At 43.7% G+C, this 27,111-nt stretch overlaps 1 protein-coding gene across 1 annotated transcript in view; it reads right to left on the bottom strand.

Annotated features, from left to right (window-relative positions):
* The window catches only part of SND1 (staphylococcal nuclease and tudor domain containing 1), a 410,758-nt gene that overhangs the window by 370,253 nt on the left and 13,394 nt on the right, over positions 1 to 27,111 (bottom strand). The window contains exon 2 of the mRNA XM_033098795.1: positions 849 to 998. Within this exon, the coding sequence (XP_032954686.1) occupies positions 849 to 998 (150 nt within the window). The remainder of the gene's footprint in view (positions 1 to 848; positions 999 to 27,111) is intronic.

Raw genomic sequence — 27,111 nt, forward strand, 5'->3', positions numbered from 1 at the left:
CATGTTCCAAACTACAGGACTCAGCAGCTGCCTGAAGAGGCAGGACCTGAAGGAGTCCGAGGCACACCACAGAGAAAGCCAGGAGGCAGGACGTTAGAGGTGGGGGACGGGGTCGGAGGGATAGTGGAGAGAGAGCCCAGCAGCTTCTCAAATTGCCGTAATGCAACGGTTCTTGACTACTGTTGGGCCACACTTGCCCGGAGAAACTGTTAAAAGCTCCCTCCCTTAAACGCACATTTACATAAAGCTTTGCAAACAACTGCATGGGATTCCAACACCATTATGGGTATGTGGATCCCAGATTAAGAACCTGTAATGAAGCACAGGCCTAGCATGTGTAGTCTGCTACCTCTGAGGAAAATGACAGTGGCTGCTTGTACAGGCAGTAAATATCTCTGGAAGGAGACATACGGCATTAGTAACATCAGCAGTCCTTGGGGTGAAAGACTAGATTTTTCACTGAATATCCTTCTGAATTTTGAATGTACACGGAGATTCAAGCATAAATTAATAACAGAGCTCTGCCATAACCAATGCCATCAAATGACTGACACTACCCTGGAAATGTTCTAACCTGTTCCAGGAGGAGTGAAAACGCTGACAAGCCTGAAGAGGCTCTGAGCCTAGGAAAGGGTATGAGGAAGAGCCCCGAGACGGGGGTACTGCCCAGTAGTGGACATACAAACGATGCGAGACCCTGTGGGAACGTCCAACATCACCAGTCCTGTCATTTCGAAACATTCACAAGATCCAGAAAAGAAAGAGTAGACCAGCTTCGTGGCAGTCGAGGAGCAGATTGAGCTGTAACCTGGGTCCACAGCCTCAGGGAGGCCTCCGGAAACACCTACCTCATCAGGGGTATCTTTTGCATCCGGTTGTGTTGCAGCTGCCCGGCGGGCAAGGTTTCCAGCTCGAATGTTGCTGAGGTTGATCTGTCTCTCGGGAGGAGGCCCACCGCGAGGCTGCCCTCGGACAATGATGGCACATCCTGAGAGAACCTGAGTGTGGGAAGGGAGACAGAAGAGGAAGTTAGCGGTCTAGAGATGATGCACCATAACGTGGATGGTTCAGTACCGAATCCCCGACATCTAAAACGGTACGTGCCAGCCTGTAGGCAGTGACGACATGAAAGGGGTTGTTCTTCATTTTACAAGAGAAATACCCACTGAAAAACTTGGGCTAGACTACGAAATGATCGACCCAGAAACATAAGTAGGAATTAATCAAATGAGAGAAAAGTCATAAAATCAACTGGGTGAAGAGCGCGTGAGAGTGGAGGTTAACAACCTTTGTAATCTCATCCCAGCAATCACCACTCCCTGGGTTCTTTTCAATGATTAGGAAGGCAGAGTCTCCAACCACACATTCCACTCCAGGGCAGAAGCCAGCAATGGAAGGCCTAAGGAAAGGGGAAACTGGAGGAAGAAGTCCCTGCACACGCCCTGGAAAGAGCTGCGTAAGAGCAGGGCAGCCAGAGTCCAGTGCTCCGTCTGAGCTAAGAGAGAAATACGGAAGGAATCTAGAAAACCTATGCTCTCGGTGAGTGAAACAGAAGAATCTAAGGAGCACCTCAAGATTCCCAAACACAGTAGCTCCTTTCCTCCCTCTAATCAAAGGCTCCAGGCGTAGAACCCACATGCAAATGTGCAAAGAGCTCTGAAGCTCACGGGTACTGAACTTTTAAATATCTGCAGGGGAGAAGATGGATTTCAAGTGGGAAAAGAGAAGAAAGGGCGTAAAGAAAAAAAATGACAAACATCACCAAGCTCTTCAAGTTGTCTTTGCTCAGTGAGGCATGATTTAATGAGCAGGTGGGCCGAGCCTGGCTTCACCAGACCCAAAAGACTCAATTCCATATTGCAAACAAGAAAAGCTAATAGTACTTGGAAATTTTAAGAAATGTACCTATTACTGCCCGTTACTAAATTTGAATAAACTTCTGCAAAAAAAAACCCACACAGAAAACAAGAAAAGCTGCTGACAAGTTAGCAGACAGAAGGTAGCGAGTTGCTGTCAAGATAGAGCCCTGAGGTAGACAAGACCCTGGAGTTCTCTTGAGAAAGAACTGTTCTTGAAAAGGAAGCTGAATCAAAGAAGACAGGCAGGAGTATGTAGGGAAGCCACTCCTATCCTCGCCTGCTGAGCTGACAATCCTCTTTCACCTCTCCATCTTAACACGATAAGTTGCGAGACATGAATATACATATGGAAGTGCATTTAAACATATATACACGTTAAAGAATAAAACAACTGGGTAACCCCCACCCAAGTGAAGAACTAAAACAGCCAGAACCTTGGGTTCCCTCTGTGCCCCCTCCTTCTCCCACCTGCCAACATCATCCTGACCACTGTGATAATCCCTCTCTTGGTTTCTGTACAGTTTTGCCAGCTAGGTATACATCTCTACGCAACATGGTTTCATTTTACCTACTTCTGAACTCTACATAAACTGAGTCTCCTGCACGTACCCGTCAGTGACTTGCTTCTTTTGCTCATTGGGCTTGAGGAAGGTTTTTGGTAAAATCATTCATGTTGATGTAAAACACTAGTTCATGCACTTTCACAGTCATATAGTATTCCTTTGTATGAATACACCACAATTCATTTACCCATTCTACTACCTTTTTACAGAAACTGTCCAACAAATACACACATTCCAATTTTTTAAAAATAGTGCTCTGGTTAATGTCTCTGTAACCCAATACCTTCAGCACACAGACCTTGATCTAAATAAACGCCCTCTCCCTGGCTACACCATGACACACATAATAAAAGACTGTCTTCCTTACCAGTTATGAGTCATGCTCTTCATTTTTATCCTTTCTGATCAACTGTGACCAGCAATTAAACCCTACAGCTTCCAACCCGACAGCCTTGCTAACAGCCTCTCCCAAGAACACACGCCCTCGGCAACATCCCAGAGAACTGACACTCTAAAAAGACAAGCTCTCAAACAAAGCGAAGCCAGGAAAGAACAGGTACACGAGGGAAGAGGGTGCTTGACGTTCCTGCAATGAGAAGGGCCAAAGGAAGGAAATGAGCTTGGATCTGATTCAGTGATAGTTAATTCTTCACGAGCCGCAGAAACAAGAACAGAAACAAGAATTGTAGAATACCTGCCTGCACTTGAACCATTATGCACAGATTCCAGACAGGGCTGAGGAGAGCCCAGCTCCTGACAGCCAAAAAACGAGGGCGTCTATCTCCAATGCCTGCTCCTCAGTTGTAGTGAAGACTTCACAAACCTAAGGCGCTGCGGGGACAGCCAGTACCTCTCTTGGTAAGCCCAGTTGGGACAGCTACAGCCCATTTCCAAAAAAACTCACCTTAGCTGATCAAGGTCAACTCGGATAAGTGAGCACTGAACCAGGCTAGGAAACAATCCTTATTTCTCAAGTCTGACGACAGCCACTTGAAAACTCGAGAATAGAATGACTGATGAGAGGAGCCCCCATTTCCCCCTAAATATCAGAAAGGTGTTACCTCAAATGGCTCTGCCCAGTATACTACGTCCCTCGGACAATGTGTCTGTAACTATTATCCTGGCTCCGTCAAGGGCTTTGGCAAACAACTTGCACACAGGAATTTTGCAAAGCTTCCTTTGACACCCTCCCCCTTCTCCCAATGCTTTCCTAAAAACTGTCAATTGAACTTCTTTACATGATTACACCAAATAACGCCATTCAGACAATACTCAAGGCTCAAATGAATACTGGAGATGACTTTTACTTTATCAGCTGTTCTATACCCTTCTTACTACTGAATATACAAAATCGAGCAGCAGTCACCCATTGAACTTCCTGAGCAACAAGAATAGTCCCTCATGTGGCAGATGTTGCGATTCCTACTCCCCCAGGAGGAAAGAACTGACGCATGTCCATCTTTCCTCTGCAACTCTCTCCCTCTCATTTGGCCACAGCCTTGGCAGAGAGTAGGAAGAGACTGTCTGCAGAGACTGTCTGCAGAAGGAGGAGAGGCCTGTCTATAAGGGAAGAACAAGTTTTCTTCCTACTATTTATAGGAACTGCAATAGTTCAGAAACACACTCCTTTCTGCTTTCTCCACTTCATCTTCCAGGTACTGTTAAGTAACCTCAACCTGCTCTGCTTGTCAACAGTTCTTTACTCAAGTTCTTCCTCCAAAAAGTTTTAATGACCTTCTCTTATCGAAGGTTCCCCACCAAGTAAAGCCAAGGAGAAATTGCTTCTGGGGGTAAAAAAATGCTTCAAATGTCTTTAAGTAAAATATGAAAAAGAATAAGTGTCTATATATCAAACTTAACTTATATCGCATATGGCAAAACAAGTCATTTTTCCTCTGTGAAAGACCTAAGTGGATTATTTTTATAGTTTTATTCAGCGATTGATTCATTTATCATTTATTAATTCAACAAAAATGTGTTGAGTGCCTACTATGTGCCAGGCATTAGTCTAGGCAAGTGGCAGCCTTCAGTGAAATAAAGCAGACATTCCAGTGGGGCAAGACAAACAATAAACATACGAGGTAAAATATATCGTTTGTTTATCAGAATTTTAATTTCAGGAGAATATGAAGATTGAGAAGAAACTGTTACGGGTAATTGTTCTGCCAAAGCTGTACTGATTCATGTTGCAAACTTGATGCGGTAATTATCCTTAATTGCTAATTTATAGGGCATAGAAAGCAAGTCATATGGTAACTGCTTTATCCAATTATATTAATAAAATGACATATTCTAGAAAACCGGTCTTAGCTCTACCTGACACAGCAGGAGGTTTAGGAAAATAGCTATCACAATGAGTCAGTCTGACTCAAGCCATGGATTAGACATTGTCAGCCTTGTCAATAAAGGTTGCAGAGGGACACAGCATGATTCGGAGGACCTGGCTTCAGGACACAAGTCCGATGGTGACAAAGGCGGAAACAAGCCAGCTGAGAAGGAAAATGGGGACTCAAACTGTTCAAACCCACGTATAGGTTTACTAGGAGACCTACCTGCAGTGAAACACATCATGGGCGGCCACTCAAGTGTTGCCCAGCAACAGGAACACAGCAGAACTTCACAAGATCCTGATACACGATTTGGTGTGTTTAACTATTAAAACTCCAGACCACAGACATCAGAAGACAGAATAATTCTTACACAAAAACCTAGCCACACTATACTTAGGGCAAAGAAAGTGAGGTACAGAAATCCATAAGCATGTCAATAAAGCCAGTATTTTTATCACAGCCCAAGAGGAAAAATAATCTTGTCCTGAAAATGGAATCTTATTAGCTGGGATCATCTTATTTGCTCTGCAAGGACGACTGGTTTAACAGGTATATCAACCTGTTAAGATGTAACAGGTATATCTTAGCAATATCTGCCAATATGAAGACCCAATATAAAGAATGAGTACAGTCATCTGATGAATACTGAAATGTCACAAAAAGGCCCAAAGTAAACCCACACATTTATAGTCAGTTGAATTTCAACAGGGGACCCAGGATAATTCAATGAGGAAAGAATAATCTTTTCATCAAACATTGAAAACTTGGTATCCCTGTGCAAAAGAACGAAGTTAATTTTTGGATATGGTGTGAGGTAGAGGCGAACTCAGAAAGGCTCAGAGACCTAAATGTAAGAGTTAAAGCTCTGTGAAGAAAACATAGGTGTAAATCTGTGGGACCACAGATTAGGCAATGATTTCTTAGATATGACACCATCATAGAAAGTACAGGCAACCAAAAAAGATAAATTGGACTTCATCAAAATTAAAGACATTGTGCATCAATGGACACTCCTTTTCAAGAAAATGAAAAGACAAGAGCATATATCGAAGAAGAGTCTAGTATTTAATATTTAAAGAGCTATTATAACTCAACAATTAAAAGACAACCCAACTGAAAAATGGACAAAGGATTTGAAAAGACATTTATCCGAAAAAGATATACGAATGGCCAATAGCACATGAAAAACCGTTCCTCATCATTCACTAGTCATAGGGAAATGCAAATCAAAACCACCATGACGTGCCATTTTACAGTCACTAGGATGCCTATGGTCAATAAGACAGATGATAACAAGCATTGGCGAGGACGTGAGCAACTGAAAGCCTCATACATGGCTGGTGACACTGTCACTTTGGAAAACAGTTAGTTACCTTATCACCCGGCAATTCTATTCTTGGGTATATACCCAAGAAAAATACAACATCATGTCCACCCAAAATCTGAGATACAAATATTTATTGCAACACTGTTTATAATCACCAAAGAGTGGAAACAATCCAAATGTCCATCAAGTGATGTGTAGATAAATGAAATGTGATATTCATACAATGGAATTATGCAGAAATTAAAAAGAAATGAAGTACTGACTGATGCTACAACATGGGTGAACCTTGAAAACATTATGCTAAGTGAAAGAAGCCAGACAGAAAAAGCCACATGCTGAGTGATTCCATGTATCTGAATTGTCCAGAACAGACAAATCCATAGAGACAGAAATAGATTAGTGGTTCCCAAAGGCTGAAGGGAGGGGAGAATAGGAAGTGACTGTTAACGGGTACGGGCTTTCTTTTTCTTTTGCACATCAATCAAAATATTCTGGAATTAGACTGTGGTGATAGTTATGTGAATACAGTAAAAATACACTGAAATGTATACTTTAAGAGGGTGATTTTTATGGTATGTGAATTTACTTCAATTTTTAAAAATTTTAAGATCTAATTAAAATTTTATGGGGACATAAAAATGTATATTTCACTACAGAGGATTTCCATATCTTGCAGGAAGATTATTAGATGCTTTGCTGAACAACACGAAAAAAAATTTTTTTAAAAGGTAGCCGACTCAGAACCAAATGTCAGGCATGGTGATTCACCACAGAAAAGGAGGTTACTGTAAACTTTCATGTCCTCTCGAAATAACAAGATTGAAGTCACAGGAAAGAAGCAGAACTTCAGTGAGATCCACGTAACTCTTAAAAGGATGAAACTAATACAAGCGTTTTCTGAGAAACAATACGCAAGTAGAATGAAATCCTTTCCCTGTGTGGCACATAAGAGAACCGAGAAAGTCCTCAGGCTGAAAGGTCCCTAGTGCCATCTGGAAGCCAGCAACTGCCACAAGCCCAAGGCTGCACATTTGGGGTTGTCAGAGTGACAGAGCATCAGACCAGGGACTCTTCTCTGGACAACGTGTTTTCTCTTCCTAAAACTGCCATCAGGGAATGGGGAAGCTGTTGTGGATAGGGTAGGAACGGTTTTGTACACACACTTTCATGAAGCAAAAAAGTTCTAAAGAAACAGAATTAAAGGGTAACTAAAAAGAAACTAAAATGGAGAAAATTTCAGAAAGCATTATCAGGAAAAAGCTTCCTAGCAGAGCTGTTGCCTCCACAAGAAGAATCATCTCTTGAAAATTAAAAAGTCATTGAGACAAAGTGCAAACAATCCCAGAAGGACCTAAGCTGTGTGGGCCAGGAAGTCTTCCCCAGAATACACGCCAACAAGGCCAGCCTCTTTCCTTCTCTGGCAAGAGCAAGAGGCAAAACTAAATCGGAGGGCCAGGTCTTCAAACGCACTCACTGGCAGCCCATAGCCTCTCGGCGCAGCACGTCACCTGCCCTGGGTGCTCTCGCACTTTCAGCGGAGTCCAGCTCAAGTGGCGGCTTCCAGGCCCGCTATGCCAAATGGGGCCTCAGTTTGGAAATCAGGGAGTTTACATCTCAGGGGAGCTGGAACGATCATCTAGAGACAAGGCAGCTACAGACAGCATCTAATCTGAGCCCTATTATTTGACAGATGAAAAATCTGCAAGCACCACAGGTAGAGGGACTTTTCCTTAAAATAAGAATGTTGATGGCAGAGCAAGGACTAGCGAGACCTGAAGTCCCCCGTTCCTGAGTCCTGCTGTGCCATATGCAGAAACAAGCATTTGGGGAGCTGATGCCTGTTGAAACGGTATCTGAGGCTACCTACTGATTAAATCTTGTTCCCAATTAAAAATCTCCATTTCTATGTGCCAGCAGAGCAGGTGTCAGAGACTAAATCGCTAAGCAAGTAAAGCTTCCGCAAGCTCGCTATCCCAAATGAAGCCAACATTTATTAAACACTACCATATGCAAGGCAAAGAGAGACTTAAGAGTCCAATATTACCAAAAAAACACCCAAAAAGGAGACACAAAGGAAGGAAATTTCAGAATTAAAAAAAAAGAATTGAGAAACTACAGCCCATGGTCAAATCCGCCTTCCTTCCTGTCATGTATGACCCATAACCTAAAAATGGTTTTTACATGTTTAAATGACTGAAAAAAAATCAAAAGAAGGATTATTATGTTACATATAAAAAGAGTATGAAATTAAATTTCAATGCCTGTACATAAAATTTGATTGGAACGCGGCCAGGCTCATTCGTTGACATAATCGTCTATGGCTGTTTTCACAGTGCAATGGCCATGTTGATTAGCTGTGACAGAGACCAACAGAGTCTGCAAAGCCTCAAATATGTGCTACCCGGCCCTTGACAGAGTTGGTTTGCAAACCCTTGACATATAAAACATTATGACAAAGGAGTAAGATGAAGACTAGTCTTATGGTAGTCTACATAGCAAGTGCAGAGCAGAAATAAATTCTAGACCACGACTTCAAGTCACACAAACCACTCATTTTTATCATCAGAGAAGGGGCAGTGGTATGTGGCATTGAGTTCCAAAATCAAATCAATGTCAGTGGTGACCTTAAGTGGCTCTATTAGCCTCAGTTTCCTTAGCTACAAAATAAATACAGACGAACATCCATGAGAGTTGTTATGAAACCTAAACCAGAGAATAAAGCACAGACGCTGGCCCTACGACCCAATAAATATAGCCAATTTTGGTTTTCAGAAAGGGCTCAAAGTGTGGTCTGAAGATTGAAAGAGTATGTACAATACAAAAAGATGGATATTTGGGCTGGCCTGGTGGCCCAGGCAGTTGGAGCTCCGTGCTCCTAACGTGGAGGTCGCCAGTTCGATTCCCACATCCGGTTTGATTCCCACATGGGCACGGGCCAGTGAGCTGCGCCCTCTACAGCTAAGATTGTGAACGACAGTGTTCCCTGGAGCGTGAGCTGCCACCTGCTGCTGAGTGCCGCCATGAGCAGCCAGCGGCCAGCGTGAGTGGCCGGCAGCTGGCGAGAGCTGCTGCGAGCAGCCAACCGACGACTGGAGATTGACTGCCTCAGCCGGGGGGACCGCAAGGCTCAGAACACCAGCATGCAGCCAGGGAGCTGTGTCCTACACAACTAGACTGAGAAACAACGGCTTGAACTGGAGTGGGGGGCGGCGGCGGGAGGGAAGGGAGAAGATGAATATTTGCTCTGAGGGTATGAAAGTATCAAAATCATGGAAATTCTCCCACCACCAAATTCAGCCAAAAAGAATTAAATAAATAATCTATAATCTAGTTTCTCCACTAAGGTATCTACTCTCTAGGAAACTGGACTTAAGTGCTTGTCAGACTCTATCATATTTTAAGTCTGTACTGAACTTCATACTTGACAAAGTTTCTTGGCCATCAGCCTCAGATGACGATGAAATCTGAAATTGGACAGTCTTGAACGCCAACTCAAGGGAAAATTATTCCACACGTTGTGATAGTCCCTCATCCATGACTGAGGCCAATATACCATCTTCTGTTCTTGTAATTATTAAGTGAAATGCCTCACAGTACCTGACACTTAGGAGGTACTCACGAAATGTGAAGGGCACACTGGTTTCTCTCCCCTTCACTCCCTGCTCGCCAACCCCCTCCACCCTCACAAAGCTCTCAGGAAGCAGGGCAGGCACTGTTGGCCTCACTCAACAGCTGAGAAAACTGGCACAGTCAGATGATGGCATCGGGGCTAGAACACAGGTTTTCCCAGTGCACTTTCTAACTCCAAATATATGATATGAGAACCATGAGTCAAAAAACTGGTGGCGTTCATAAAAGAACACCAAGGCTATAACTTAGCACAGCACAAATAAAGCCGTGAAGGAACTGACTCAGTCTCATGGAAGCCAGGACCAGGACTGTCCCCAGGACGACGTCCTCTGCAGAGCCACGTCCTCACTGTCACACGCTGGGCTCTGCTGTGGTCGAGTCATAGTTACTCAGAAATAAGAGAACTCAGGAAAAACTATATGGCAGGCAAGTGTGAAGTGTCATTGCAGAGAAATCCATTCCAGCTGTCAAAATTTTTCAGAGTGAGCAACAGTCACCTGTGAAATTATCAAAGAAGACAAAAAAATTGACTCCAGAACATAAAAAAAGATTATCACTAAAGATCCGACTACAGGACTTTGCCCCCTCTCCCATGTGGTTAGGGTCAATTACTCAAAGTATTAAAAGGTAAAGGAAAATTACTGCTGTGATTAGGGCTTTGGCTTGGAGATTTCACTGTTTAAGCTTTAAATGGCCCCCAGGGGTAGTTCTGAAGGGTTCCTATTGGCAGGCACAGAGAAAGCTGTGGTGATGTGTCTTATGGTGAAAATGTGAGTTAGACAAGTTTCGTTCCGGCAGGAATTATACATAGTGCTACTGATCGCAAGGTCAATGTTAATGAATCAACAATATATATTAAAGTGTCTTTAAATAGAAGCACACGGACGATGCCTGACCCTTGCGCTATACACCTGAAGCTGAAGTTGAGCAATATTGAATGTCAACTATAATTAAATATATATACATAGTCACAGGATGTGGAGTACAGCATAGGGAATAGAGTCAACGGAATTGTAACAGCCATATACGACGTCAGAGTGGTAGTAGATTGGGGGGGTGGTTATCACTTTGTGGAGGGTATAAATGTCTATTACATTGTTTTGTACACCTGAAACTAAAAAAATAATTTAAAAATAAGATAAAATCAATGATTTAAAAAAAAAAAAGCCAGAAGCCACATAGAAGTAGGTTATGTATTATCACTTCAAAATGCTGTGCCCAGAGGGCTCACAAGAACCTAACCCTGTATTCTCAGAGAAGCAATGGTTCAGTTTCACTAATTAGGTGTTTGCAACATAACTACTTTGAATAACGCCGGTGTGTTAGAAAGAGGGAGGAGGATATGATAATTGGGGACTCTGGGTGAAGGGGACACAGGCGTTTTTTGTACTATTCTTGCCAACTTCTCTGTAAGTTTGAAATTATTTCAAAATAAAGTTAAAGAATTTTTTAAGGTGCTAAACATAGTACTGGCTGCTTTAGAGCCTCAAACAACAAATCACCAAAACTAGATCTCACCGGTGGTTCTCAAAGTTTGTCCTTCTCCCCACCATACACACAAAACGAAGAAAATGGATGTCAAATTATTATTGTGTTGCGAAGAGTGTATTTTTTGATGTGATCCATTCACTACTCCATGTTCTTCCAAATGAAATAAAATGCTAGACGCTTTCAAATCACAGAATTTAAATCTCTGAGCACAGTTCACAACGGCTACCCCCAACCCAAGAAGAGGGAGATTCCCTCCTTTCCTACGCTAGTTACCTGGTCGGGATTTTAAATTTTTATATATGTAACCTAATTAGGTTTTATATTCAGAAAGGTCAGAAACCCCTTAATGTCTTCAAAGTCTTGATAAACTGGTGAAAGTTCAGAGTCGTAGTAATTGAGAACATTCTGTAACAGGCGAGAGCACCATACAGATCTTTGGTTTAAGTGAAACTTTTGTAATCTTGGCTGTAATCTCTTTACCACTAGGAATTGGCTTTCTTTATTATCAAAGAGGAATCAGATAATTAAAACAATGCCTAAGCACTAATCTAGAAGCAGAAGGAAAGATGTTTGGGGGATTGTCAAGAGAAATTCCCTATCTTAATTTGCAAGAAACTTACTTTGTCCAGCATTCTCTAATGCAACAATTTTCTTCAGCATCACTTCAGTCTCCCCTAGGAAGTTCATGCTATTTCTGAGGACATTTCTTCAGCACACGTCCCTCATCGGTCCTTATTATGAGATGGCGCATTTCCCTTGTTATCTCCTTGAGTTTAGGATTTTATTTTCGTTTGTCCTTACCAAATCCTAAGACTGCCTCCTCTGCACCCCCGCCCACCCCACACACACCTCCCTTGGCCTTCCCTACCATGCAGGCTGTCGGGGTCACAATACAAGGGCAATAGAGTAGTATTTTCAGCCAACATGTGGAAGGGACAGAAAGAATAAAGAGTCCCTACTGCTAATGACCTAGAGTTTGAAAGCACTGGACAGTTATATCACCGCAGTCACCATGGCTACAGATGGCGGTGGGGGGTGCGGGTGGGGGCAGCTGACCCAGTTGAATCCCATCATCTTTCAAATGAAACAAAAGAATCATATTGGAGAAGAAGAAGGATGCACAGAAAGCCTCTCTGAAGGCAATTACAGACCAGCAACCACCCGAGAGCTTGCTAGAAATGCAGCGTCTCACACCCAACCTGGACCTACTGAATCAGAATCTGCATTTTAACAAGGTCCTCAGGTGACATTTATTGTCTGCGCAATAAAGTCATTAATTCCCTGCCTCTTTATTCTCCCTTCTACCCACCCGGCTCAGACATATATGCTCTCCAGCAAATTCGGCTTCAACTATGTGTTCAAAGAGGCTTCCCGGTCCCTAGTCTAGGTGAGACCGCCCCGCTCTGTATGCTCGCTGACCACCCTATGTAAATCGTCACACCGAACAGCATGATGAACTGTTTATTTTAAGTTCTCCTAACCATGCTGCAAACTCGGTCAGGGTGAGGACCATGTCTATCTTTTTGTCCACGGCTGCCCTGGAGCCCACAATAAGACCAGGGACAAAGTAGGCATTCAATAAGTATTTGTCAAATAAATAAATGCCCCTACTGTCTATCAAACAGCGCTAGATTCTGGAGAGAGGAGACAAGAGACAATTGAGACACAGTCCTTGCACTTAAGCAGCTGGCAGCTTGGAGGACTTCTGGTGAAGCTAACAAGAGCCAGGCTCTTAGGAGCATGGGTTGCACTCTCAGCTGCTTTTCCTATTTCTCTGCCAAGTGACAACAGGTAGCCCAAGTGTTCTCCAGTGCCTTCCATCCCTCCGCACCACCTACCGGCAAGCGTGTCCTCTCCCAGTCCTTCTCTCGCCTAGGAGTTTCCATATTCCCAGGGTTCAACACCTTGTCCGGCCTTCTCTAATGCAACCACTTTCTTCGGCATCATTTCAGTCTCCCCTAGGAAGTCCATGTTGTTTCTGGGAACATTTCTTCAGCACACGGCTCTCACCAGTCCTCTTATTATGAGATGGCATATTTCCCTGGTTACCTCCCTCAAGGATATCTTACCTAATTCATTTCTAACCACCCAATTGACTACTTTCCGTGAGCGGTCAAGTCTATTCTATTCTCAACAGAAACCACCCAAATCTACATGCCAGGCCATATTCGAGAATTTGCCAATTAACTGTTCAATACTCAATGGTCTTCCCATTTGTTCTCAGTCATTTACTACCGTGTTTTCCCGAAAATAAGACCTAACTGGACAATCAGCTCTACTGCGTCTTTTGGAGAAAAAATTAATATAAGACCCGGTATTATATTATATTAGACCCATTCTTATATTATAGCAAAATAAGACCAAGTCTTATATTAATTTTTGCTCCAAAAGACGCATTACAGCTGATTGTCTGGCTAGGTTTTATTTTCGGGGAAACAGTATATCCCCCAAAGGGGTTCTCCATGTCTGAGCAAATGTTGTCATTTCTTCTGATTTTATTCTCCATGATTCTCATATTTATTTTTGTTTAATAGACGAGAATCTCTCATTAGATTTACATCCCAAAGCCTACATCCAAATACCAAGGTAACAAAAACAAATCTGAATGCCTAAACTAATAGCGATGAGAGGGTATATTATTTCCTTTTATCTTCAGGGAACAAGCTCACAGAGAAATGTAAGTGGCCAGGCAAAGACCACACTGTGACAGGAAGGCAGGTGCTGGGTGGAGAAGGAAAAGGAAGCTTAAGTCCCATCAAGCCAGGTCACAAGGGTCTCTGACAGGCGCCTAAGTCAAGCACCACCCCCATGCCCTGCCATCCAGCCCCCAGGAGGAGTGCAGTGCTGCCACTTTTTAGTTCTAGACTCTAGGGCTTGGATGGAAGCGTCTATTCCAAGCACTGTGTGTGCCCAAAGGATTACAGATGTGTTCTTGTGCCTTTCATGAGTAAGATTAACAATTCCAATTCTCCATGTTTTCGACATCCCGCATTGTGACAGTCTTTCTCAAACAGTGGTGGACTGGAGTCCTAGTCCATAGATGTAGTTTAGGGACTACCAGAAATCTTTAAAACACTTTACAAAGTCACTGATTAAAAAAAAAAAAAGTCACTGATTGTTTTCTTAAACACTTCAAAATATACACTTCTAGGGCAGCTGGCCTCAGCCTATTTTGTGGTGTCAAATAACAGGCAGTTTTTCTGTTCGCACATTTTGTACACATGCCCACTCTGTGTTGCAGAACTCCTACACATGGGTATGTATGTGAGAGAAAGGGTGAAGAGCTCATTTCTCTTGAAAACATGCTCTGGCATAGCAGGTATAGGAAGCAACTCCCCAAAGACATGGGGCTTCTTCTCTGTTAAGGAAACCCAGGAAAAGTATGCCTGATGGCAAACAGACTTCTCCTCCTCCCTTTAGGGGCAAATGGAGGTGAAGCAGGGGTCGCCCAGGCAGGGTGGCAGTCTGAGGTTGCACCGCTGGGGCCACCCCATTAATGGGCTCTGTATGCCCAGCGCCCCCCACCCCCCAACTCTAACTCCTTCCTCCTCCTCAACTCCCATGCTCAGAGGACGGGGAGAAGTGCAGCCACAAGTCCTGATCCAGGGAGGAGACAGCAGCGATTCCCAACCATAGGGCTGTAGCTGCTGCAGTCTCTCATTTCTCCTCTTCCCCGCACAGCCATCAGTGTCCCTGAGCCAAGTGCACAAAATACCAAATTGTAATCCAATGATAAAAAGGGGGTCAGAGGCCTGTATATCAGATACAGCTAGATCAAAGCACGGCAGAGGTCTTGAAAGATCCTAGAGAAGATCGTTCATTCACTATTTCTCAGGTTGCTTCCATAAAGTCGTGTGCATTTCTTTAGAACTTACAGCAATAGGGGAGGTAGGATATTGAGCATAACACTCAGTATTATTCAGATTGAATCATCTCTCAAGAATATCTAATACATTTATTTTGGATTATATGCAGGACTGACTGTAGACCTTGAGGAAGTAATTTAATTTCTATACTACCCATGAAAAGCATTAAAGTTCCAGTTTTATTTTCCAAACTTGTTTGGAAACTTCCCTAATTAAAACACTGATAGTCAAATTTATTTTTTTAGATGAAATTTATTTTAATATATATCATAATATGTTATCATTTTAACATGTAACCAATATAAAAATTATTGAGATATTTTACATTATTCTTTTAGTATTAAGTACTCAATATCAGGTATGTATTTTACACTTACTGCATATCTCAGTTGGGACTAGCCACATTTCAAGTGCTCAGCAGCCACCTGTGACCCATGACTCCCTACTGGATAGCGTAGGTGTCTAGGATGGTATAGAGAAGGAAGAGACTAGGAGACGACATCAGTCAGGAGTGGACTGTGATAGCTCAGGAGAGAAGTAATGAGGGACTGAATTTGGATAGTGGTGGTGGGAACAAAGAAAAGAAGATGATTCCAAGAATCACCGCAGAAGTAAAATCAATGGCACCTGAACGTGAACTTGACAATGGGGTTAAGGGAGAGGGAGAAGTTAACGCTGATCCTTGTGGCTCCAAGACGGGGTGCGGCGGGGAGGGGGAAGCGGGGGTTTAGCAGGATTAGAAACGCAGCAGGAACAGCTGACTTAGGAGACAACTTGGTTGGTGGGTTCAGTTTTGAAGTTGTCTGGAATACATCTAGGTGAAAAAGGCCAGCAGGCTCTCAAGATGCAAGAGCTCTATAGAAGAGGATGGGTACTAAAAGTTAGATGAGGGATTCCTTACACAGGAGACACTGAAATTCTGGGTGACATCTCAGAGACAGGGAGCTTTAGGGGATGGAGAAAGGATCCAGAGATCAAAAATCTCACTTATACTAGAAGATGGAGGGGGAGGGAAAGGAGATGGAGAAGGAGCACTCGAAGGAGTGGAAGGAGAGCTGGGAAAGGCCCGTGTCCACGGTGGAGGGGATCAGATTCTGCAGAGAGAATAGGGACGGTGAGCACCAAGACCTGGGAGGGGTTTTAACCTGACAGTCTAATTTAGCTGTCAAAATCAAAAGTACAAATCACAAATCTGCCATAAATATCTCAGGGTCTCTGATTGCTAAGTTACCATACCATCCCAGGAGTCTCCTTATCGTTAAAATCCTAGAGAGACTGTGATGAAGGAATAATTACAAAGCAAATGGTCATTCCTGCCCCCGTGATATGCTGGTGGCCCAGCCCACCCTCCCCTCCATCGTAACACACAGATCTGCACACTTCCCTAAGAAGTTCAATAGAAGGCTATTTGGCCACGATCTAGAACTTGCTGTGGTATCTTCACCCCAAGTACTGCCCAGAAAATACTGCTCTTCCATTTTTATTAAAAATACCCATAATACTATACTTGTCCTACGTGGACCATAATGTCCAGCTCTGTGATTCCCCTTACCTTTTTTTTTTTTTTTGGTGGTGGGGGCGGGACGCTCTCTCCAAAAAATAACAAACTAAATGAACTTTTTTTTAACATATAAAGCATACAAATTTCAAATGAAAGTTTATAGGCAGCTCAGGTGCAAGGGGGCATCTTTACAATTAGCCTTGTGCCATCAATCACTTTCAAAAATCAATTTTCTGAGTTCCTCTTCCTCAGATCATCTGAGTCCCAAGCTTATCCTTCTCTCTGCATTGGCTTTCAGCTTCTCCTGTTGATAATCAAAGAAACACATCTTCTTCTGACAAGAGAGTAAGAGGCACTTTCCTTCAGATCACCCATACAGGACCTTGAGAAGTAAATGGAACGAAGCAGTCCAGCCAGCAGCCCTCCACTGCCTGGCTGTATATTCTTCTACAGCTAGAATCGCAATGACTAACACAGGGGCAGGGCAGGGTTAACGGGGAGCTGGGCCTGTGCCCCACAGAGAGCCTGCAGGAGGTCTCAGGAGAGTCTAAAGCTCTCACTAGAGAGGAGTTTAACAAGATAACTAGGCTTTTAAGTAATAGAGGCAGCCTCCTGGCCTCTGGACTGTGAAAGGGCTCACCTGCCAAGAGTAATAACACAAGCAATTACCGCACACAAAATAATAGACCTCAACGGGATTCCAGGAACCGGGTCCTCTCCTCTCCCACACAGATAGAAAGGAGGAAAAAGGGAGGAAAAAAGGACGCACTACTTTTCATGAAGACCTGTGAGAGTCCTAGTAGGTAAGCAGATAAATTACACTTAACATGATTCACTGTTTGGAGCTGTTGCCAAAAACAAAAATACCCCTTGGTATTCAAGGCTGTAATACAATGGAATTTCCCTCCTGGAACAGAACTCATAAGGTTTAAAAGTTCACTAACATCCTATTAGTGTATTCCAGAGACTGGAAACAAAACTTAGAAGCCTCGTTTCCTGTTCATTTCTCTCCTGCAAACTTCCAGCAACACTCAGTCACTCTTTAGGCAAGTCGCCTTCACCTTGCACGCTGAGTCAGGAGCTCACAGCTGCTTTGGAGAGCACGCGTGTTCCCACTGTGCGTCCCCATTTCCCCTGCCTTTTACTCTCATCCATTCATTCCTTTGCCTGTGTCAAGACCTGTCACTTTCACCATCTCCCCAGAAAAGTTTTAAAACAAAAACTGACCTGAAAAATGTAACATCGGATTTTCCCAACGCAGTCATTCTCCAAGAAAACCATCAGTATTTAAATTCACAAGTTCCCCTTTCCACCGTAAAGCAAAGCTACTGGCCTCAAGTTGACAGCCTCACTCAATCAGGAGTGCAGCGTGGGGTCTCAAGCCTGGGCCGAGGCGCCCTCCTCTCCACAGAAGGTGTTCTGCTCAACCACCAGGCCCGCCTCCCCGCCCCTTGCCAGCCTAGTAGCTAAACCTACAGAACCATCCACCGTCTGTTTACATTGGTCTGTGAACTGTGCCACCCCACACTTTTCCCCAGACTTGACTGTTCTTACCTAACCCAGTAAATATACATTTTATCACTCAAATCACCACACTTTTGAGTGTGAAAAGAGGGTGTTACTGATAATTATGCTGAGACAACAGGTGTAAACCACAACAGCCCTGGCAGACGTCAGTCATCCGTCAGTCATCCGTCCTTACAAAGGTGCCAAGGCCAGGCAGGGGGCTGTTCCTTGCAAAGAACCAATTTAGGAAGTGTGATCAAACAATACGGTGAATGTTTAAATTAAAAAAATTTATTCCAGTAAAAGGCACATTGCCATTAATACCTCTCAAATTACTCCCCCTCGTTTCAAACACACTTATCCCATTGTTCTTGCCACTTTCTGAAGCAGTTCTGGAAGTCCTCTTTCGTGTCTTTAGTTGCTCTGTTGTGGCTGCCTCGATGTCCTGAATCATTTTCACTCTGGGGACGAGCCAGAAGTTGCACAGTAGCAGATCTGGTAAATAAGGTGGCTGAGGACACACTGTAATGTTTTTATTTGACAGAAATTGCCGTATACCAGAAGCGATGTGTGACATGGAGCATTGTCATGATGGAAGATGATTTACGGCACACTTTAAAACACACCTTCTCTGAACTGTAGCTCACCCGACTGTCTGCACTGAACAAGTTGAAACTTGTCACACATTGTTACTAAGGTTCCACGCGCTGCTGCCCATATTGAAGATCCCTGCCTTTCTGTTGGATGGCACTCAGCAGCAGCATATTAACCATATTTTGTGATCACAATGGAAAGGCTCCACGTCACACATCACCTCTGGTATACAGCAATTTCTGTCAAATAAAAATGTTACAGTGTGTCCGCATCTACCTTATTCACTGGATCTGACACCGTGCAACTTCTGGCTCTTCCCCAAAGCCAAAATGACCATGAAAGGTAAACGTTTTGAATTGATTCAGGACATCGAGTCAGCCATGACAGCACAACTAAAGACACTCACGAAAGAGGACTTCCAAAACTGCTTCAGAAAGTGGCAAGAATGATGGGATAAGTGTGTTTGAAGCGAGGGGAATATTTTGAGGGGGCTTAATGGCAATGTGTCTTTAACTGTAATAAATTTGTTTTTATTTAAATATTCACCATATTTTTTTATCACACCTTGTATGCTGGTTCTATATGTTGTTCTTCCCTGGGAGTCTGGGTTTGGGGAGTTGGCAGAGACCAGAAAACCCCCCAAACAAATTTGGATTACCCACTCTTCCTTGGGGTAAAGAAAATTAAAAATGTTTTACCTTGTAGTGAAAAATCTATTCTAAATATATCAACTTCAAGTTTTAATAAGATTTTTTTTTTTTTTTTTTTGGCGGGGGAGGCAGTGATTAGGGTTTTGGAGGGGAGTGATGAAATCCAGGCCTGGCCTAAAGTATCAGAGGCTAGAGGGCTGCTGGGAGGATGGGAGCAGGAACCAAAGGCAACCAGTACGTGGCTGCTGTAGTTTTGTCTAACTAGCCACACCTGTGCCACTAAACCACAACTAGTACTCACACACAACTAACCTTTTCCACAGATTACCTAAATTAGTTTAATCCTTCCTAATCAATAGTTCGATGGCTGATACCTCTGAAGTTCAGAAGAGTTCCACATTTGCCAGTGCACACGTTTCTGCCACATCAGGGGTTCCCAGACTTTTAAAATTCACAGATCAGTGAAGTTTCCCCTACCCCCCAAAAATAGGGACTGACATGTTATCCACTTTTCTTATTTTGCCAAGGCCATTCAAGAAAACAAATGCCATCACATTAATTATAAAATAAAGGATGTTTTAGAAAAAAAAGTAGGAATGTAACCTCAAACCTAAAACCAGTCCTTTAAACTGAACAACTTTAACATCCCCACAAAAGCCAGGGGTCCTTATGCCCCTCATTTGGCATCCCCATCTGCCTCGTGGACAGACAGGAAACGGCTGGACTCCTAATACCAGCTAACGGTTACGGAACACGGCATGTGCTAGACACTGCTGAGGGTTTTACACGCGTTCCCACTCAGTCAGTCGGCAACACCCACATAGGTGAGTGTGGTCGTGTCCATGTACAGGCAAAGCTGGAACCTGAGGGGGTAAGATTTCTTGCCCAAGGTGATGTGGCTCGTCACCAGGGAAGCTAATGAACTGAACCACGGCCACCCCAGAAAAACCAGTTCAGTTCCGCCTCAAGACACAAGTTCTCTCTCTGTTTCCCCAAGTGTGGTAGGCTTGTTTGAAAAATGAGCAAATAAACAAATAAACCCTGCTTTAAGTGGTTTATGAACCCTGTATGTACCAGCATTTAATATTTACACATACATAAGAACTGTTTCCTTTACAATTCTCTTCCAATCCTTCCTATTAAGAAAAAGTTTCAGTTTAGTGGCAGGAAGCCTTTAGCATGTCTCCACCACTTGTTAAACTTCCTTCAGAGCTCTCTGAAAAACACTGTGGCTTTTTTTAAAAGGTCCTTTCTCGTTATGGCAAGTAACACTGGATTTTCCATTTTCAATAGTGAAATTGTTTCCTTTTTAAATATTTCAATTTAAAAAATAGCTGACTGTCCAAAAGATTCAAACTAAATAAAAGTTGCGGTGGTGTTCATATATGCTAAAACCAATGATGGGCACACACACACCTGAAGCCTGGGAAACCTTACGTAACCTACTTCCAGGGATGGAGTCAGCATTAACCGAAAGGCTGCACACACGGCTGAGGGGAGAACAGAGGTAACCAGGCTTCCCCCCGGCCAGCTAGTGACCTTGACTGATGGCGCCCGCAGTCCGAGAAGATAGAAGGTGGCGCCAGCGCCGTCCATCCTGAAGATGGTGTTTGTATATACCCTTAAGGAAGCCCCTTTGGCTGTCCGCGGCCTTTGTCTCTGTGGGGTATAAAGGGCCCGGCCATGTCAGGGGACTGGGACGGAGACCGGGCTGACGCAGAGGCACGGCGGAGACCCTGGGCTGTGCTGTCTGTGCTGTGTGGCTGACTGTAACCAACAACGGGCCTGTGGGCCCGTGCCCAAAGGCGGCTGCTGTGGTCTGCTGAGAAGCAGTCTGCTGTGAGTTATGAGGCTGCTACAGGTTGTAACCCGAGAACGTCCAGCTGTACACAGCAGTAAAAACTCCTGGCTGTACCCAGGAGGCCTGTGAATAAAGTATGTCTACTTTGCCTCCGGCTCCATGAATCTTCTTGCAGCTCCCCGAGACTCAGACACCTTACCCCAGGATACCATCCACTCGGACGCTGACCTGACAGTGACTCCCTTGGTTCAGTCTTTCCAAACAACTCTAAACATGACAGTTTCCCCATGCAAGATGCAGTCACGCCTACGATCCCTATCACCCTCACCTTCTTCTCCAAGAAGGAAAAAAATATGCGCTGGCCCTTAGGAACAAAAGTCAAACCTCTCCCATGACCTTGCCTGTCACGTCCTCACGTCACCTGTAGCTGGGTAGTTAGCTGCACACTTCCTTAGTCATGAAGCTCTCTACAGCCTGGAGAGCAGATGAGGCCAAAGCCCAAAGGAGCTTCCTCGACCTTTAAGTACTAAGACGTGAAAACACCTGGGGGTCCTCAGGCATTTAAAAAGGAGTTATTTAATGATCCCCAGGTGTTGAGCCCTGCCCTATATTAAAGAAACAAAGCGGTTTTCGAGGATACTCAGATCAGGGAAATAAGACTACCGAAAGTGAAATGAAGTGAAGCGATTCGTGAGTAATGAGGTGTGAAGCTGTATTTTGTCCTAAATTTTACCTAAGATGATACTTATAAGAAACAAACAGGTGAAGTGAAAGGAAAGCCTCCCTACAGCCACCAAAAACATTAAGTAATTATTAAAAGGTACCAGTGACCGCACTTCTAGCAATCTGTCTCATGGAAATGTCAACATAAAAATACAAAGATGTAGAGGAGGAAGGTCCATGACGGTGGATTAGGTAAACGATATGCCTACTGCACCCCAGGATTACACCAAAATTACAAATAAATTATAGAACATCAAGGATCCTCTGAAGACTAGATGAACAGAACCCCTATAACTAAGGATATAAAAAGGAGGCCACATCGAGACTGGTAGGAGGGGCAAAGACACGAAACGGGCTGACTCCAAACCCACAAGTAGTGACTGAACACCAGGCGGGACACCTCAGTGGCAGAGGTCCCCCCAGAAGAGGGCGGAGTCCCAGCCCCACACTGGGCTCCCCAGCCCACGGGTCCTGTGCCGGGAAGAGGAGTTCCCACGGCATCTGGCAGTGAAAATCATCGAGGTCTCTGTCTGCCATTCCTGGTAGTGCAGAAGGCAGCTGGAAACCCAGACGCCCTCTTGTAGAGCTGACACAAGGACACACTCATTTGCGGGCACTCACCTACTCTGTGGAGGAGGCCCAGAGACATGCGCAGAAGGACTGAGTTGTGTGGCTTCAGCTGTAGGGACAGGAGCCACTGTTGTCCCTGTGTGGAGCCTGACACATGTGTGGCCCACAGGAGGGCGCCATCTTTTCAGTGTCAAGCCCTCCCCCAAAGGGCCAAGTCTAGGACTGCACTGGTCTGGTGGAATCGCACGTGAGCACTGCCTTGGTGACACCCTGAGTCCCCGCCCCCACACAGCTGGTGCTGCATCGCCCAGGAAACACTTGATTGCTAGGCTGCTGGACCTGCCCCACAGGCTGCAAAAGCTTGTTTGCAACAGGCAGACGGCCTGTGGCAGCTGGGGAAATGTTTGCTGGCAGGCGGTAACCCAAGACCTGTGCTGCAGCATCCCCCAGGCAGCTCTTGGGAACCTGCAGGCCTGAGACGAGTGGTGGCTGGCCGTGATGTTTTCAGGGAGTTTCTGCAAGGTGGTCACGGGCCCAGCACCTGTGCGGGAGCTGATACTACAAAGACTTTGTAGAAACCATCAATGACACCCCTTAGCTCCTTGGAACCCCGCCCCGCCCACCCAGGGCTGCATTGCCAGGGACACTCTAGGCAACTGGGTAACTGGCCCTGCCCCACAAGCCACAGAGGCCTTTTAAAGCAGTAGAGGATCCGCGACAGCCCAGGGAAATTTTGGTGGTGGACAGTGACCCAAAACCTGTGCCACAGCCACTCTTAGGCAGCTCTCAGGAATTTGAAAGCCTGAGACAAGCGGTGGCTAACTGCAGTGTCCTAAGGGCGTTGGGCGAAGTGGTCACAGGCCAGACATTGCTTTTAGGCAAGCGGTGGTGGGCTGCAGTGTTCTCAGGGCACTGTGCAAAGGGGTCCCAGGCCAGGCACTAGTGGAAGAACTGAATTACCATTAACTTTGTAAAAACCACCAGCCACGTCTCGGGACTCCATGGATCTCTACCCCGCCCAGCTAGTGCAACACCACCGAGGGCACTCTCAACACCAGGTCAGCCAGCCCAGACCCACACCTAAGGAGGCTCTTTCAATGGCTGGGCCTTACAGGCAGCTGGTGGGTGGCGACAGACCTAGGGGTTCCTGAGCCTTTTGTTAGGCTGCCTCAAGCCCACTGTTGGTGGCAACCAGTCGCAGTTCACAGCGAGGCCACCCCCACAGGCCTCCAGGTCCAGCACAGGCAGCAGCCAACCATATATAGCTTTGTGGCTTTTACCAGGTAGTCCTGGGCCAGTCACAGGCAGAGCTGAAATTAGCCTGCATAGGAGCCCCTACTAAGAGTCACCAGAGGACAGCTTCAGACCACACCAGAGGACTACCTGGTTAGCCCCACAAGCAGCATACCCAAAGTGGAGTCTACACAGGCACAAGAGCCCACGAGGGTGAAACCCCCTCTAAGGGGTCAGCTCACACACTGTGGACATCGCCAATCCCCAGTCAATCAGACTAGGAGTCAATCCCACCCACTGATATGCCAAAAGTAATCAAGGCTCAACTACAATAGGAGAGCACACACAACACTCTCAAGGGACACTCCTGGAGCACATGCACAGGAGATCAGGGAGACTGTGCCATTGGACCACACAGGACACATACTACGTAAGGCCACCCAGCAAAGACTGAGACATAGGAGATCTACCTAATATATAGGAAGCAACACAGAGTGACAGCCAGAATTAGGAAACAAAACAACATGTCCCAAATAAAAGAACAGGAGAAACCTCCAGAAATAGAACTAAATGAAGTGGAGGCAACCAACCTACCAGAGACAGAGTTTAAAACTCTGATTATAAGGATGCTTAAGGAACTCAGTGAGAATTTCAACAAAGGGATAGCAAGCACAAAGAAGGGCACAGAAACCATCCAAAAGAACCAGTCATAAATAAAGAATACAATAACGGAAATGAAGAATACACTAAAAGGAAGCAACAGCAGATTAGATGAAGCAGAGGATCAAATCAGCAACTTAGAAGACAAGATAGCAGAATACATCCAATCGGAACAACATAAAGAAAAAAGAATAGAAAACAATGCACATAGTTTAAGGAACCTCTGGGACAACATCAAGCGTAACAACACTTGCATCCTAGGAGTACCAGAAGGAGAAGAGAGGGAGCAAGGGATTGAGAACCTATTTAAAGAAATGATGACGGAAAACTTCCTTAACCTGGTGAAGGAAATAGACATACAAGCCCAGGAAGTGCAGAAAATCCCAAACAAGATGGACTCAAAGAGGCCCACACCAAGACACATCATAATTAAAATGGCAAAAGTTAAAGACAAAGAAAGAATCCTAAAGGTAGCAAGAAAAGACAATTAGTTACTCACAAGGGAGCTCCCATAAGACTATCAGCTGATTTCTCAACAGAAATTTTGCAGGCTAGAAGGGAGGGGCAGGAAATGTTCAAAGTAAAGAAAAATAAGGGCGTACAACCAAAAAAAAAGCTGGGGTAGGTAACAATACTTATATCGGACAAAACAGACTTTAAAAAAAAGACTGTAATAACAGACAAAGAAGGACATTACATAATAATAAAGGGATCGATCCAGCAAGAGGACATCACCCTAGTAAACATCTAGGCACCCAAGGTAGGAGCACCTAAATATATAAAACAAATATTGACTGACCTAAAGGCAGAGATCAACAATAACAAAATCATTCACAATCATTCATTACACCCCACTGACACCAATGGACAGATCTTCCACAGAGAAAATCAACATGGAAACAGCAGCCTTACATGATACACTAGACCAAATGGATTTAATTGATTATTTTTAGATCATTTCACCCCAAAGAAGAATACAGTGGTACCTCAGTTTTCGAACGTAATCCATTTTGGAAGACTGTTCGAGTTCTGAAACGTTGGAAAACAGCCGATACCTAGGCCTCAGGATATTGCACTCAGTGGAACACGCATGACATGTTCGACTTCCGAGTAGTGTTTGAAAACCAAAGCATTTACTTCCAGGTTTACGGCATTTGTAAACTGAAATGTTTGTCAACGGAGACATTCGAAAACCGAGATACTACTGTATATGTTCTTTTCAAGTACACATGGAACATTTTCCAAGATAGACCACGTTAGGCCACAAAACAAGTCTCAATAAATTTAAGAAGACTGAAATCATATTAAGTGTCTTCTCTGACCATAGTGGTATGACACTAGAAATCAATTAAAAGAAAAAAAACTGAAAACACACAAACACATGGAGACTAAATAACATGCTACTAAATAATGAACGGGTCAACATTGAGATCAAGGAAGAAATGAAATGACACCTTGAGACAAACGAAAAGGAAAACACAATGACCCAAAATCTATAGGACACAGTGAAAGGAGTCCTAAGAGGGAAATTCACAGCAATGCAGGCCTACCTAAAGAAACAAGAAAAATCTCAAATCAACAGTCTAACTTTACAACTAAGGGAACTGGAAAAAGAACAACAAAAAGAAAAAAAGCCCAAAGTGAATACAAGGAAGAAAATTATAATAAAGATCAGAGTGGAAATAAATGAAATAGAAATTGATAAAAAGCAATAACAAAAGATCAATGAAACCAAGAGCTGGTTTTTTTTAAAGAGCAGACAAAATTGACAAACCTTCAAGCACGCTCATCAAGAAAAGAGTGGACACAATAAAATCTGAAATGAAACAGGAGAAGTGACTACGGACACCACAGAAATACAAAAAATTTTAAGAAAATATCATGAGCAACTATATACCAACAAATTGGAAAATCTGGAAGAAATGTATAAATTCCTAGAAGCATACAATATTCCAAAGTTTAATCAAGAAGAAATAGAAAATCTGAACAGACCAATTATTACCAACAAAACTGAATCAGTAATCAACAAGCTCCCAACAAAAAAAAGTTCCGGACCAGATGGCTTCAGAGGTAAATTTTACCAAACATTCAAAAAAGAATTAACTCCTATTCTCCTTAAACTATTCGAAAAAATCCAGGAGAGAAGGCTCCCCAGCTCATTTTACGAGGCCACCATTACCCTAATTCCAAAATCAGAAAAACTATAGGCCAAAAATGAAAAAACTATAGGTCAATATCCTTAATGAACATAGATGCAAAAATCTTCAACAAAATATTAGCAAACCGAATTCAGCAATAGATTAAAAGGATCATACACCACGATTGAGTGGAATTCATTCCTGGTATGCAAGGTTGGTTCAATATATGCAAATCAATTAACGTGATAAACACATAAACAAAATGAAAAATAAAAATCATAAAGTCATATCAATAGATGCAGAAAAAGTATTTGACAAAATCTAGCATGCATTTATGATAAAAATTCTCAGCTAAGTGGGAATAGAGGGAACATATCTCAACATAATAAACGCTATATATGACAAACCCACAGCTAATATCATACTCAATGGAGAAAATTCAAAAGCATTTTCATTAAGATCAGGAACAAGACAAGGATGCCCACTTTCTCCATTTTTACTCAACATAGTACTGGAAGTCCTAGCCAGAGCAATCAGACAAGAAAAACAAATAAAAGGCATCCATACGGGAAAGGAAGAAGTAAAACTGTCATTATTTGCAGATGACATGATATTATATAGAGAGAACCTCAAAGATTCCACCAAAAAACTTTTAGAACTGATAAATGA

Source organism: Rhinolophus ferrumequinum, chromosome 26, assembly GCF_004115265.2.
Source record: "Rhinolophus ferrumequinum isolate MPI-CBG mRhiFer1 chromosome 26, mRhiFer1_v1.p, whole genome shotgun sequence".
NCBI classification, from domain to species: domain Eukaryota; kingdom Metazoa; phylum Chordata; class Mammalia; order Chiroptera; family Rhinolophidae; genus Rhinolophus; species Rhinolophus ferrumequinum.